Source organism: Triturus cristatus, chromosome 6, assembly GCF_964204655.1.
Source record: "Triturus cristatus chromosome 6, aTriCri1.1, whole genome shotgun sequence".
NCBI lineage: Eukaryota > Metazoa > Chordata > Amphibia > Caudata > Salamandridae > Triturus > Triturus cristatus.
In genome coordinates, this window is record NC_140589.1 from 1,786,389,617 (window position 1) to 1,786,405,325 (window position 15,709).

Here is a 15,709-nt window from a genome sequence, read left to right on the forward strand (position 1 = left end):
TTACATTTGCCAGCTCTTGGCCAGTGGTGTTGGGAGGAGCAGGCCAAGGCATGGGAGGGGGGAGAAAGAGTGCTATGGCACTCCACTCCCTAAGTGCTCATGTGTGTTTGGCCGGCCGTCTCAGGCCGACCAAAACACGCATTCACGCACTTAGGTTTTCTCCAGGCCAGCTGCATTGAGCAGCCGGGCTGGAGAAATCCTACAGACCCCCTGGTCTGAGCAGGGCGGTGGGGATTGGACAGGGAGTCTGTCCCAGGGGCTGCTGGGAACCAGGAAGAACAGGAGCGGCGGCGCCATGCGATGCCAGAGGCGGCCCGCGGCAAAAGGGAAATTCATTTTTTTATTAATATTGTATTCCCCCTCCCTCCGCCCCCCTCCCCCCGCCCGGCTCAATGCCTCCAGCGCAACACCACTCACCCCACCACCTTTCGTTTATGGCGGCCGCCGCTGGTTTGACACCATAGTCACAAGTTTGTGTTTCATAACATGTTCACAAATTTGAATTCCAGTTTGTATCTTCCAATTAAATGGAATGAATCATTTATTTAGCACCAGAGACCAGGTGCTGTAAACTTGTGCTTAAAAAAACACATCTGCTAAGTTTTTACTCTAAAGCAAACTGTGTGGGCCCATCCTAGGCAGACAGTTCTATTATGAGCTGCCCAGGATTTCTAACTTCCAGGTATCAGTAATTCTTCTGCATTCAAGCTTGAACTAGCGAGACATGATTGTGCTTTGCCCATCTTCTATTCTATGACTTATGTATGACTTATGTAAGAAAGAAGGGTTGAGTAGCGCCCCTCTGAAAGATAAAACCTGTGGCCAGCTAGATTTCTGTGGGATGAACAGCAAAATTTCAGTTTTTTCACTGTTGAGCTGGAGGCAGTTGGTTCTCATCCAGTTTGCCAAAGCAGTGACGCATGCCCGAAAATTGACCTAACCTCTTGCGTGCTCATGACGAGCTCAGCTCGTAATGAGTCACAGTGGAGCTGTGCTCATGACGAGCTGAGCTCATCATAACGGCCGAGGCCCGCCCACGCGCGATTAATTCCCCGCCTGTGCGGGATGAATTAATCAGTGGGCGGAGTCGTGACGAGCTCAGCTCGTCAATGAGCATAGCTCCACTGTGAGTCATGACGAGCTGAGCTCGTCACGAGCACAGCGGCGTCGCGGCCCCACCCGCCCCCCGCACCATGGGGGAATTACCCCCGCAGGGAAGGGGTTAAGCAATGTCATATTTCTCAGGAATGTTAATGAGAATATGTGTGCCATCAGCATAGGGTAACGTGTTATGTCCAAAATAATTAATATTGTTTCAGTAAAGGAGAGATGTACACGTTAAATAACATTGGACTGATGGATGAGCCCTGGGGTACGCCATATGTAGATCTCGTGATGCCTTTCCATGGATAGCTAAATCCTGTCAATCAATCAAGATTGAATGGGACACTGTATTGTAGTCAGTGGATAAATGAAGCAAAATCAAAGCTTCAGATTATCCTTGGTCCTATAACATCCTAAGGTCATCCATCGTGGATGTGACCTCTATCTCTATGCTGTGGCCTGGCCTAAAACCAGACATGGAGTAATCCAGAGATTATGGCTTTCAAGTATTTAGACAGGGAATGTTTTAAATGTTCTCTGTTATTTTTGTGAAAGGAGATGGCAATGAAATAGGGCGGCGTCCCATGACCTTATAAAGAAACTCAGCCTTTAACCTCATTCCTCCATATGGTCATGGCACTATTCTGTTACGTACAACAGCCTTACAGTGTATGGCGGGGGCACTTTGTTCCATATTATGGCTTATCTGCGCTGGGTTGGATGTGTGTAAGGTGTCCTTTCTATTGTGTTGTGTTGCACATTCTTGTGTGTGTTTTTTGTGTGGTTAGCTGCTTTGCCAGTGCTTGTTTTACATGTAGTGTGCACATTTATCTTCCTAGTTCACACATACATTTTGTAAGTTTAATGCTTGCCTTTTTTGTGCAACTCACCTTTTGATAATTTTACCTGATCAAACATTGTTTCATTGTTAAAGGGTGTTGCTGAAGCTGAATTTGAGAAAGACCTGGCAAGGACATTTAAAGTGATGTTTCGAGCATCCAACGATGAGGTATAAGAGAAAACATTTGAAAGTTGTGTTGAAATATTTTTCATATTAACAATTCATAATTAATTATTTTGAAAACGTATTTTTTAACTGTTTTTCCAAACTTGAATATTTGAATTGTTCCAGTTATATTTTCATATTTTGTTTTTAGAAATTGTTTCTTACTGAAAAAAAAACATTATCATACGTTTCAATTGATGGTCTTAAAAGTATATGTGCCTCTATAGACTGCGTCTGCAGGCCGGGCAATAGTACCTTACCTTATTTGGGACCTATTGATTCTCAATGCACTAGGTGATATTTTCCACTATACTACTTTATGAAAGTACGTGATAGAGAGTAGCAACACAGCCTTCAATCAGTCAATCAATCAATTAGTGTATTTTTATAGCATGTCTAATCACCTGAGAGGGTATCTAGGTGCTTGAGTCATGATGGTTCAGTTGACTCAATCGAACAGCCAGGTCTTAACCGCTCTTCGAATTTCTGTTCAAAACCGCAATCAGGCAAGGACCTCTTCTATCCGGCAGAGTGTCTGCATGTGCAGATCATCGCCTTAGGGTTAAGGCCAATAATCTCACCTGAAGAGCTGTCGCCTAAGTCTGAAGATGGGATATAGGGAAAATCTGATAAAGACATCTAACCGCAGATTCCTTATCTTTGGGTTATCCCCAGGCACCAGATTGAATACGGAAAACTTTCCACAGCAGTACCTCTGCGCGTTAGTAGGGGGTGCGAGCAACTACATAATGACGTCGTCTGTAGGAAGTGGTGTTGACAGAGTCTATATAAGCCCTCCCCTGACACACAGACATCAGTGTCTTCCTTTCCGCGCTTCCACGCGGATCCAGAGTGGTACCTCAGGCCATTTTCGGCCTATCGCAACATTTGTCAACGACACAGAGTGCCTTTTTCTGGATGTTTACTGGGTGCTGTGGACTACAATGTCAACCCCGTGTCATCATTCTATTTGCATGTGTTGTCTGGGCATGCTCAGTGACTCTGAAGGGTGAGGCTCATGTCTTCAGCTTCGGTCATCGGCATTGCAGGAGCGCCTCATGACCCTGTTAGCAGCGCAGTGGTCAAATCTCCCTCATCAGTCGTAGTCTTTTTCTCCCTCCGAGGACTACTCGAGGGCCAGGTCCCAAAGTCCTTCATCTTCACTGTCGACTGGTAAATCACTCCCTACATGTGGTCTCTCTGACACGCCTCGAATTCCTCCGGTTGCGGGAGTCAGAGAAAGAGTCCGCCCTGCGTCTTCCAGTATTCCTCTGTGAGGTGGTGACTCTGGATCAGATGAGGGAATACTATCTCTCCCTTCATGCTATATTTAGTTCTCCACCTCCCTCTGGTGTGCATCTCAGTTCCAAGGAGGCCGGCGAATCCTTGACTGACTCCACGCCGGCAGGACCTCCCTCAGTGTCTGTGAGGCCCTTTGGATCTGTGATCGAATCTATATCAGCTCCGGTGCACAACCCTTTGGAGTTCCAACCTGTGATGCCAGTGTTGGATCCGCCAGCGCATACCACCGCTATTATGTCTCTCCTCTTTGGCGCCGGTCGACATCGACAGCATCGAAAGAACAGTTTTTTTCGGGCTACCTTCCTCCATCTTTGGGTGAGCCTGCTACTATTTTCCCTTCGGGGTACAAGTATTTTGGTGAAGTCTGAATGACATGAGTGACACTACTCAGCCTCCTCCTGAGTTTCATTGGGTGGCTTACCTTGGCGAGGCTAGTGACCTTGGCTCGTTGCCTTCCTCTGGCTTGTTTTCTCCTTCTAGCCTCGCTACTGAGGCTAGCTCTGCTTTTACTGAGCTTCTGAGGTGGGCTGCTGTGGTTCTGGAGCAGTATCTCCCATCTGTGGAATTGGCCTTTGATCCCCTAATTGGGGTGCTTCATCAGGGCCAGATGGGGGCTAAGCCTGTGCTGCCCTTCAGTGAAGCTCTTTTAGGTATTCTGTTGGACTCCTGGGCTAAACCCGTTTCAAAGGCCTCTGTGGACTGGTCTATAGCTCATTGGCACCATCCTGCCCCTGGAGAACCGATCTGCCTCTTCTGACAGCTTACTCCGTGCAAGTGTGGTTCAGGCTGCTACAGCAATCCCTGACATCGATGCCCTGCCTGACGTCCCTCCAGACAGGGAGTCTAAGAGTTTAGATGCCCTTGGTTGTTTTACCTTTTCTGACACCAGTTCGGCTTTGTGGTCCCTTAATACCACTTGTGTTCTGATTAGTTTTTCTCATGTGTTGTGGGATTCGGTCTCGCGCCTTCTCCCCTCCATCCCGGATGACACCCAGAACACTCTTACTCAGCAGATCCAAGATGGCAGTGAGGCTGCTAAATTGCTGATTCACGGTGGCATGGATACCACAGATTCTGTCGGGCGAGCCATGGCTCTTTCAGCAGCTCTTCGCGAGCATGCCTGGCTACGCTACTTGCGATTTTCGAAGGCTGTTCAATCAGCCTCAGTAGACATGCCTTTTGATGGTCAACATCTGTTTGCCACTCATGCTGACTCCGCTTTACACTGTTTGAGGGATAGTCAGGGTGGAGCGAAATCTTAAAACCCTGCTTGCTATTTCATCTGCTCCTCTTTTTCCCCCTGTACTAAGCTTGTACGGGGAAAGGTCACCACGTTTTTCCTTTACATGTGAGCTGTTTTAGAACGGTGCCATTGGCCTTTTTCTTTCCAATGCTTTTCTATGAGTGGCACCCGGTGAGGTTCTCCTGCGTCCTGCAGATATTTTGTATTGCTTCCTGAACTGCCAGTGGCTGGGTATGTTCCCCGTCATCAGGCACATATTGTTTCATGGCCCTTTGGCTTTCACACCCATTGATACATGGTGTTCTTTTTTTTTTTTTCTTCCCAGGTTCTGTGTGGGGTATTTGGCTTGTTTTGTGCAGATGCACTGTTGCCTTGTTCCCTGTCCTCCAGGGTACTTTGTCAGTATGCTCTATGGGCAATCCTCCAAATGTTTCTGGCACTTGGTAGCCCTTATAGAGGACATGTCATTGTGTGCTTCAGTAGGATGGTGGATGGGGTTTCTTCTTGCTCCCTCCCCCCTGTTTTTTTAAGTGCAATCTCTTCCCTAGATGGTGGTCTTTTCCATGCACTTTATATGGTGCCCTTCCTTCCTAACAGATGCGAGCGACGATGCAAACTTCTTGACCTAGGGTACATTGTCAGCTTCTGCCCTAGGCAATTTTCTTTCTTTCTTTCTTTCTTTCTTTCTTTCTTTCTTTCTTTCTTTCTTTCTTTCTTTCTTTCTTTCTTTCTTTCTTTCTTTCTTTCTTTTCTTTCCGGCTTTGCGCCTCCTTGTGCTAGTTCCTCTTCTTTAAGGGTACCAAGGACTCCTCTCATTCCTCTTTCTCTCAAGGTTCCCTGTGGATGTACCTTGTCCGTTTCTTTCTTTTCCATAGTTGTGTTATACTATTAGTTTCTGGCTGTGTTTCAATTATACACTTCATCCGATATTTCAATTCTTATTTTGATCTTTTGGTTGTGGACCTCAACTTGTGGTTTTGTGCTTCCCACACCGATTTGACCACTCCACAGCTTAAGCCAGGTCCCCTTTCCTCTGTCTGATATTCTTTCTTTTAAGTTGGAGACTGGTTATCTGCATAGGCCTCCCCTGTGTTGTAGTGGTCTTTGTTTCTCTGGTCTAGCAGGTTGTTTTTCACCTGCTGTTTTCTCTTTCAGTCATCTCTAAGCCACATGACTGTCACCATTCAGTCAGTAGTGTTGTTTCTGTCCATTTGCTTTCCATTTTTCTGGGTTGGGTGATATCTTCTACCTCTTACATTCCTTTATACGATCTCCTGTGGCTTTGAGAGACCGCAGCTGCCACATCTCGGTCAATGTCCACTGTTGTGAATGTTTCTGTGTACCCTTCTTATATCTTATCATACACTGTATATGGGTGTGTGTATATATATATATATATATATCTATCATCGATTAAGGCTTATAGCCGAAACTCGTTTGTTGGAGAGTGCACAAAGTATCCAATAAAATGGATTACTGTTCCCCATGAGTTTAGTTTAGTTTAAAGGAGCTTGTAAAGCGCCTGGTGACGCCTCCCGGCGTGTCCCCGCGCTGATGAGAGAGTGAAATGAGTAGAAAAAGAGCCTATCACAGATCGAAGAGGAAAGTTTTCAGTTTCTTCCTAAAAGAGGTCTCATTCACCTCTAACCTGATGCCCATGGGCAAGAGGTTCCAGGACTTCGCTGCCACTGCGCGAAAAGATCTGCCTCCCATTCTGGCCTTTTTAGGACGGGCATTTCTGAGCAGCCCTGTACCTTTGGATCTAAGGGTTCTGTTAGGTTCATATGGCAAGGCCAGATCCGACATATAGGCAGGTGCCTTGTTATGGAGGATCTTGTGACACCATAGCAGAGCTTTAAAAGTTATCCTCTGCTTGATAGGCAGCCAATGGAGAGTTACCAATGAGGGTCGAGAAGGGGCTCTGCGGGGCAGTCTTAATACCAGGCGTGCTGCCGAATTTTGTATGACCTGTAATTTCTTTATGTTTTTCTCCGAAGTACCTAAGAGTAAAACATTCCCGTAGTCAATCCGGGAGGTAATTAGTGCCTGCGTCATTGTCCGTCTGGAATTAAGGGGCAGTAAATCAAGGGTACGGTTGAGAGTCTTCATCACTCCGAAGCACTTGCCAACCGTTTTCTTTATGTGGCTATCAAAAGATAGCTTGTTGTCTATCCAAACTCCCAAGTTCTTCGCCTCCCGACTGGGAGGGGGCAAGGGACCTAGACAGATAGGCCACCATTCTTTAGTCCAATTGGTCTCATCACCTCCAATGATGATGACCTCTGTTTTAGTTCCGTTCAGTTTAAGACAGTGCTCTGTCATCCAAGATGCCAGCTTGCTCATGCAGTTGTTAAAGTTAGCGGCTTCCATGGAAGGGGCTTGCGTCAAGGATATTAGAAGTTGCGTATCGTCGGCGTAAGAGACAAGCTCCACGCCGAACGATTGCACCACTTCAGCCAGGGGGGCCATGTATAGATTAAACAGGGTGGGACTCGGGGCCGATCCCTGAGGCACCCCCTGTTCAAGCCGCACACTGTCTGAGAGAAAAGTCCCTCTTTGGACTTGGAAGCTTCTATTGATCAAGAAGGCTTTCAGCCATCCCAGAGCTCTGTTGGTTACTCCAGCTTTGTTTAGACACTGTAGCAAGATGGAGTGTGCTACAGTGTCAAACGCGGCACTAAGGTCGAGCATGATGAGGGCCATGGTCTTGCCCTCATCTGCTCCCTTGCGTAGGGTTTCAGTGGCCCTGAGGAGAGCCGTCTCCGTGGAGAAGTTGGATCTGAAACCCGACTGGGAGTGATGGAAAACATCATGTTCTTCTAGATGTTCCATGAGTTGGATGTTGGCAATTTTCTCAGCTAGCTTGGCTAAGTAAGGTAGCAGGGAAATTGGCCGAAGGTTGTCCATACTGTCTAGGCTGACATTCAGCTTTTTCTTGATAGGGAGTACAACTGCCTGTTTCCAGTCCGCCGGCAGGCAAGCTGTGGAGAATGAAACCTGAAGTAAATGTCTGTAGTGAGGTTCTAGAGCAGGGAAGGCTTCAGTTAAAATTTTCGGAGGCGCCGGGTCTCGGGGAGAACCTGATTTGATTTTGTTACATAGTCTAGCCAGGGCTTCGTATGAGGGAACTTCAAAAGATTTGAGGCACTTTAAAGTCTTAATGAGACTATCATTCTCTGTGAAGTCGAAGGCCGACTCTATATGATTGGCAAAGCTAGTATATATTTTATTGATTTTACCTGAGAAGTACTGTGCAACTTCATTACATGACTCCACTGAATCATTGTGAGTGGAGGAGTTAGTGTTTATTACAGATATCTCTTTATAGATCTGAAATAATTCCTTCGAGGAATTCCCTGCTTCCGTAATACGGGAATGATAGTGTTCTGCCTTAGCCAACCGTACAGATTTATAGTACACTCTTTGAGAGTCCTTATACTTTATTTTAGTTTCTGCGCAGAAGTTCAGGCGCCAAGCTCTCTCTAGTTTTTTGCAATTGGTTCTCATAGTCTGCAGTTCTTGGCTAAACCAGGGAGCAGTCTTTTTTTGTCTCCTAGCATTAGTCATGGTGCGACTAGGGGCAGTAATATCGAGGGCCTTGGTTATGATAGTACTTAAATTAGTATTAGCTGCTTCACAGTCTTCCCCTTTGGGAGGGCCCTCATCCTGAGTGATTTTAATGAAAGATTCTATAGAGAAGCTTCTCCATTTTCTGCGTTTATACCGCAGAGATTGATGTTGAAAATGCTCAGTTCTATCCAGTTGCAACGTGATCGGAATAATGTGGTGATCCGACCAGGGTATGGGTATAGACTGTGAAGTGTGAACTCCCTGCCAGTTTCCAAAGATAGGATCCAGTAGGTGACCTAGTCGATGAGACGGTTCCTTGTTTTTCATTACAAGTTGAACTGAGAGAAGCTGCGTTTGAATCTCAACGGCATCATTGTCTAGGGGATCTTCAAAGTGAGCATTAAGGTCACCTAGCACCAGAAGTCTTGACTTTCTGAGTGCTAAGTGAGTAATGGCTTCCATTAGAGTGGAAGTAAAGTCAAACATTCTGCCAGGTGGGCGATAAATCAAGATACCCGATACAGAGTGGTTGGGGCCGGTGTTAATTGTAAAGGAACCAGCTTCGCTGTGGTCAATCTGTATAGGAGCTAAGGAGCAGACTAGAGGGGCTTTCGTGGCTATGGCTATGCCTCCCCCCCCTTCCGTCTTTCCTGTCCAATCTAGAGAGGGAGTAGCCATGGGGCATGGCCTGAATAATGTCAGGGTCTGAGTGTTCATCTAGCCAGGTCTCCGTCAAGAATAGAATGTTAAAATTTTGCTCCTCGAGTAGATGAAATATTTCGAGGGCGTGCTTGCGGAGAGATCTACAATTGAGTAGAGCTGCTTTCAGAGAGTGGCCCACACTAGTAGGCGGAAAGTGGATCATGGGTTCAAAGCTACATCCTGTACATTTACCTAACGATTGGGCAATCATGGCGTGCCTACAAGCAACAGGCGTGTCAGGTTGGAGATTAAGCAAAGCATGTCTGTCATACCTGATAGTAGTTGGTGTGGATGAACCAAGATCTGTGGCCCCAGGCCCCGGTCGTCCGCGGACGGGCGCAGACGGGCTTGCCTTTGGCGCGCCTTTGGCGCGCCGCCGGCGCGCCCGCTGCGCCCGCCCGCTGCGCGGACGGGAAGATACCTTGTTTTTATCCATGAGACTAGGGGTAGGAGGGAGGAGCAAGTAGCCCATCAGCCTTCCCCTACCCAAGATGGCGTCTGTGTAACGACCGACAGCGCCCCCGTCTAACACCAGCAGCGGAGAGCCCGGGACGTTCCACTCGCAACCCCGAAATGACCGCTGGTCAGACTGCAATCATCAAATCTGGTAGGTAACCCACTTTAAAAAAGTGCCAGTTAAAATATATACATACGATAAAAAACATCCAACAGCTTAAATAGATATATAGCAGCTAACAGGGAGAGCAAGAGCCCCCGGCTTCCGCCTCAGGGGAGAGCAAACAAATGAATGCAGCGATCGAGTAAGATCGTGCACTGAAGTAGCAAGGGAGGGCAGGAGGGAGGAGCAAGTAGCCCGTCAGCCTTCCCCTACCCAAGATGGCGTCTGTGTAACGACCGACAGCGCCCCCGTCTAACACCAGCAGCGGAGAGCCCGGGACGTTCCACTCGCAACCCCGAAATGACCGCTGGTCAGACTGCAATCATCAAATCTGGTAGGTAACCCACTTTAAAAAAGTGCCAGTTAAAATATATACATACGATAAAAAACATCCAACAGCTTAAATAGATATATAGCAGCTAACAGGGAGAGCAAGAGCCCCCGGCTTCCGCCTCAGGGGAGAGCAAACAAATGAATGCAGCGATCGAGTAAGATCGTGCACTGAAGTAGCAAGGGAGGGCAGGAGGGAGGAGCAAGTAGCCCGTCAGCCTTCCCCTACCCAAGATGGCGTCTGTGTAACGACCGACAGCGCCCCCGTCTAACACCAGCAGCGGAGAGCCCGGGACGTTCCACTCGCAACCCCGAAATTACCGCTGGTCAGACTGCAATCATCAAATCTGGTAGGTAACCCACTTTAAAAAAGTGCCAGTTAAAATATATACATACGATAAAAAACATCCAACAGCTTAAATAGATATATAGCAGCTAACAGGGAGAGCAAGAGCCCCCGGCTTCCGCCTCAGGGGAGAGCAAACAAATGAATGCAGCGATCGAGTAAGATCGTGCACTGAAGTAGCAAGGGAGGGCAGGAGGGAGGAGCAAGTAGCCCGTCAGCCTTCCCCTACCCAAGATGGCGTCTGTGTAACGACCGACAGCGCCCCCGTCTAACACCAGCAGCGGAGAGCCCGGGACGTTCCACTCGCAACCCCGAAATGACCGCTGGTCAGACTGCAATCATCAAATCTGGTAGGTAACCCACTTTAAAAAAGTGCCAGTTAAAATATATACATACGATAAAAAACATCCAACAGCTTAAATAGATATATAGCAGCTAACAGGGAGAGCAAGAGCCCCCGGCTTCCGCCTCAGGGGAGAGCAAACAAATGAGTGCTGGTCATATTCTTTGTGGAGCGTGACATTAAGTGCGTGTGCCCGCGCACAACTCAGCACCCGCTCGTGACTGCTGTAGCTAAAGGGCTCACTGGAGCATTGATATATATATATTTTTTTCCAACTCCTAGACCAGCATCAATCCGGCTTCAGGAGGGGCACAGTACCGAATTGGCTCTCATGCACGTTATGGATGACATCTTAAAAATGCTTGACCAAAATGATTCCTGCCTCCTAATACTCCTGGACCTTTCTTCCGCTTTCGACACGGTTAATCACAAAGATCACAAAGAATCAAGGCAAACCACTCCCTCTCCCAGCCCTCTCCAGTACTCATGGATGTCCCTCAAGGGTCCACCCTATCTCCTATCCTCTTCAACCTTTTCTTGGAACCACTAGCTAACTCTCTAAATTCCATGAACATTCATTCTCTTCCATATGTACGTTGATGACACACAACTTTATTTGAAAATCTCATCCTTAGACAACATCATCTCAACACTACCCTAAATACTACGCAAAATTGGTTAACGGGGAACCATTTTCTACTCAACACCTCCAAAACTGAATTCCTTTTCATCTCTCCCCCGAACCACATCCCCAAGCTAGACCCTTGGCTGAATCACCTCACTGCCTTCAATTGCACCCCCCTCATCATAGACTCAGCCAAATTTCTCGGAATCACCCTGGACAAACACCTGAATATGAAAAATCATATTAGCAATGTGTGAAAGGGAGCTAATCTCTTGATGAGGACACTCAGAAACATCAAGCCAGTCCATCCACAAAAGGACTTCAAGCAGGTGGTACAAGCACTGGTCCTGCCGATGCTGGACTATGGCAGCGCTATGCTCTGTGGCCTTCCCAAATACACTCTGGCTCCCCTAAGGACATCACTGAACGCTTCGGCCATATTGGTCACTGGTACCAAATGTAGTGAGCACATATCCCCAATCCTAAAATCTCTTAAATGGTTGCCCTATGAACCTCGAATTCAGTTAAAGATTGCTGTTCTGGCGCACAAAGCCCTGCATTTCAAAACTCCCAGCTACCTAGCGCAAATGCTTGAATTATCCTGATGTGGGAGGGCCTCAAGAAGCGCTATCACTCTCCTCCTGAAACCACCCATCCTTCGCAAAAATAGAACCGGTCTCCGAGTCTTCTCCGGCGCCACCCCAAGGATATGGAACTCTCTTCCACCGTAAGTACGCAGAATCTCCTTAAAGACTGCTTTCAAACTGGAAGCCAAAAGATTCCTAATGAACACATTTTTACCTTAACTTCGGCCAGGATCACTTGCTCAAAATCATTGTTCCTACAACCATTGTACCCTCATCTGATGCTGCTCTTCTTTACCGCATTGTGTGTCCCCCTTCGTAACCTGTTATATTCATGTTTATCGTATTACTCGCCTTGATTCTCTTGTTTGGGAAACAAGCGAGTATCCCTGTTGTGTATTTCTATTTGATGTCGATATTGGATTTATGCCCTTCCTTCCTTCCTTGTAAAGCGCTCTGAAATCCTTCGAACCATGTGACCACTGGGAGTTTCAAACACCGCTCACCTGTGATCGAGGCTGTTAAAGCAGAAACGCGTCATGAAAGGAGTGGTTTTAAATGCTGCAGCGTAGATGATGAATAAAGGTCATGCTTGAAACGAAGACGAAGTTGGGCTCTCTGCTTTCTCCTGGTAAAACCCATAACACAGGATTCTCATTCCTGATTGCAGAGCCCGCCCTTCAGGGTCGGGGGGCTCCCGGAAAATGGAGCATTTCCAAAACATTTTATGGAGGGGGCATGACCCCCTCAACGAACGTGCCAGCCAAAGGATTGCCACGGCCATATGGTTACATAAATGAGAAAGGGAGATGAGAGAGGTGATATCCTCTCTTTGGCAACCTCGCATTTTAAGCACTATTTGGAACAGTATGCACCTTGAATTTCATAATGATGTTTCAGGACATTTGCAGGCAAAAACGCTATTTAGCAAAATGAAACACTGCACTGTGCCATGTTATGAAATATGGATGGAGGTGCATCCTGGGGCCTGTAGTTTGGCACTACGGACCATGTGACCACTGGGTGTTTCAAACACCACTCACCTGTGATCAAGGCTGTTAAAGAAGAGACGCCTAAGGAAAGGAGTGGTTTTAAATGCTGCAGCGTAGATGATGAATAAAGGTCATACTTGAAATATATATATATAAGTTTTCTGTGTTGCCTGAAGCTGAATAAAAGCTCCGTTACCTGTATTGGGCCTCAAATTTTCTTTCATTCTTGATGGAGTTTGTGGGCTGTTCCGGGCCCATGCATTGAGGCCACCCTGAAGGGTCGGGGGCTCCAGAACCGGGAAAATGCTGTGAATATATATATATATATATATATATATATATATATATATTCACTGAAAAAACCATAGGTTTCACACATGTTATAGTTAGCGGAAATTTTACTGATAAAAAACCAGTGAAATTGCCCCGTTATAGTTAGTGCTGGCAACTATAACTCACGCGACCGCAATCCTCTGCTGATGCTAATACTGTATTTAGACACTTATTTGCCCATGTCTTCTTCCATACATTTTTAGCTATACATATATTACAAATATTTTTTTTTCATAAAGACACATATGTCATCAGCAGAAGATTGCGGTCGCGTGAGTTATAGTTGCCAGCACTAACTATAACGGGGCAATTTCACTGGTTTTTTATCAGTAAAATTTCCGCTAACTATAACATGTGTGAAACCTATGGTTTTTTCAGTGAATTTGCAAGGTTTTTTAAATGCTAATTCCTAACTATAACGTGTGTGAAACCTATGGTTTTTTCAGTGAATTTGTACGGTTTTTTAAATGCTAAGTTACTTTACGCCATTCGAGGCGTGCGCGCCCACTTAACGCAGTTCGTTCCGTGCACGGTTTTTATCAACTTTAATAAGCCCTGTACATTTGGTGGCCTTCGGCCACCAAAAGCACAGGGGGTGGGGTCAATGTGGATAGTGTTTTTTTTATTTCGATTTTATAATTTCATGTTGCCAAAATTTAGTTTTTTTTACCTATTACGGTAAGCGTACGGTAAGCGTACGGTAAGCGGGCTCAGATATATATATTGATTTAAAGGCTATTTTCTCAGAATCTACTGAACAGATTTACACCAAACCTACAAAAGGCACTTCCTTGACCTAGGGACTACCTCTCTGCCAAATTTCTACTAATTCTGTTCAGCCGTTCGGGCTGTAGCTCGTTCTAAAGGTCCTATGGAAAAATGCATGGGAAAAACGCGTTTTGGGACCCCCCTTTTATCTCAGCCCCCGCTTGACGAATCCCCCCGAGACTTTCAGGGTAGGAGCGGAGCGTAGCGCCCCACCTATTTTGAGAAATTCGCGAGGATTCATCGACCGGCGCCAAAGTTATTCAAAATAGAATGTTGAGGTTTTCCTATGGAAAAGGGGTCCTAACTATAACTACCTACTGGCGACCGCCAGTAGGTAATATATATATATATATATATATATATATATATATATATATATATATATATATATATATATATATATATTTATTTATATTCTGTGCCCGGTGTTTGACTTTTGTTGGAGCTACGGGATTTGCTTTGATATATATATATATATACATACATACATTTGAAAGTGAATATATAAGTGAAAAAACCAAAGGTTACAGGGACAGTATATTTAGGCTGACATTTTAATCATACAAAACCAGAGAAATTCAGCAGTTATAGTTAACTGAGATAACTATGACTCGCGCCCGCAATGGACTGCTTATGACCTCACATATTGTATCACTCATGTGTCGTAAATAAAGTATTACGCACTCTGAATTTCTATATGTATCAATATGATCATGCATAAAGCAAGAGGCTGAGTCTGTGGTATCAGGTTCAAAGGGCTTTATTCCAATAACTCGAGTTATAGGGAGAATAGTTCCATCACCACAAGGGATCAGGAAGGGTCTTCTGGTCAGAATTCTCAAACTTTATTCACAGAGTACAGTATATATACATTCAATATTATACGTAAGCAGGAGTGCTTCAGGCGGAGCAAGAGAGAATGAGATAAGAGCATGTGGGTGTGTAAGTAGGCGTGAAGGTGGGCGTCCATGTGGGCGTCCACGTGATGATCATTGGTGAATGTCATAGGTGGGTGGATACCTGGAGGGGGTTGCGTGATCAGCTGGAACTTTATTGGAACTTTGCCTTACTTGTGCTCAACTCGAGCATGACGTGTAACTGACGTGGGGAAGGGCTGCTGTGCAATCGGGGAGTCTGGAAGTGAGGCCTTCAGTGTCAGGACGACCAGCACATCTTGTATTATCTGATATCTAAAGTCCGGAGCAGGGACTGATCTGTGACATAGGTTGCCCATCACCAAGAGCATCTATTTCTTCATTCACTGCGTAGGCCTTACATGGGGGCTATGGGCTTTTCACTGACGTGAGCTTTGCAATCACACGAAAAGAGACAGAAAGGCTAGGCTCTCTCCTTTGCAGACGGGTCGTGTTTATTCCTCCTTCTCCAGGCAGGAATGTGGTTCAGTAGGAGTAAGCAGATAACCGTGCTCAATACTGTCTCAGCACCTCGGACAGGGCCCCTTTGGCTGAGGCCCAAGTGTGCAAGGCCAAGGATACGCAGCTGCAGCTCTCAGAGCGTCTGAGGCCTGAAACCTCTTTTCGGCTCTGGCTGAGCCACAATAATGGGTTTTCATGAAATGACACGAGTACAGGAAAACATGATGCAAAACGTGTAGGCCTCAATGCAGATTTGTCGTTTCTCTCATGGGAGACTGGATGATGGCAGGCCACGTTATAGCATAAGCATCATGATAGACAGGCCATGGAGGGGAAATGCATGGGATACATGCATGTGTACATAAAGCGTTGGGGGGCACATGGGGACACATAGGTCTCACAATTTTTATTTCCTCACATGTCATGGTCATGGTTTGAGAAGGCTCGCTTCTTTTTCGAAGTGTGA

At 46.2% G+C, this 15,709-nt stretch overlaps 1 protein-coding gene across 1 annotated transcript in view; it reads left to right on the plus strand.

The window, feature by feature from the left end:
• Positions 1 to 15,709, plus strand: part of EPHX2 (epoxide hydrolase 2) — a 574,957-nt gene that overhangs the window by 373,150 nt on the left and 186,098 nt on the right. Inside the window, exon 13 of the mRNA XM_085613110.1 lies at positions 2,039 to 2,113. Coding sequence (XP_085469236.1) covers positions 2,039 to 2,113 — 75 coding nt within the window. The remainder of the gene's footprint in view (positions 1 to 2,038; positions 2,114 to 15,709) is intronic.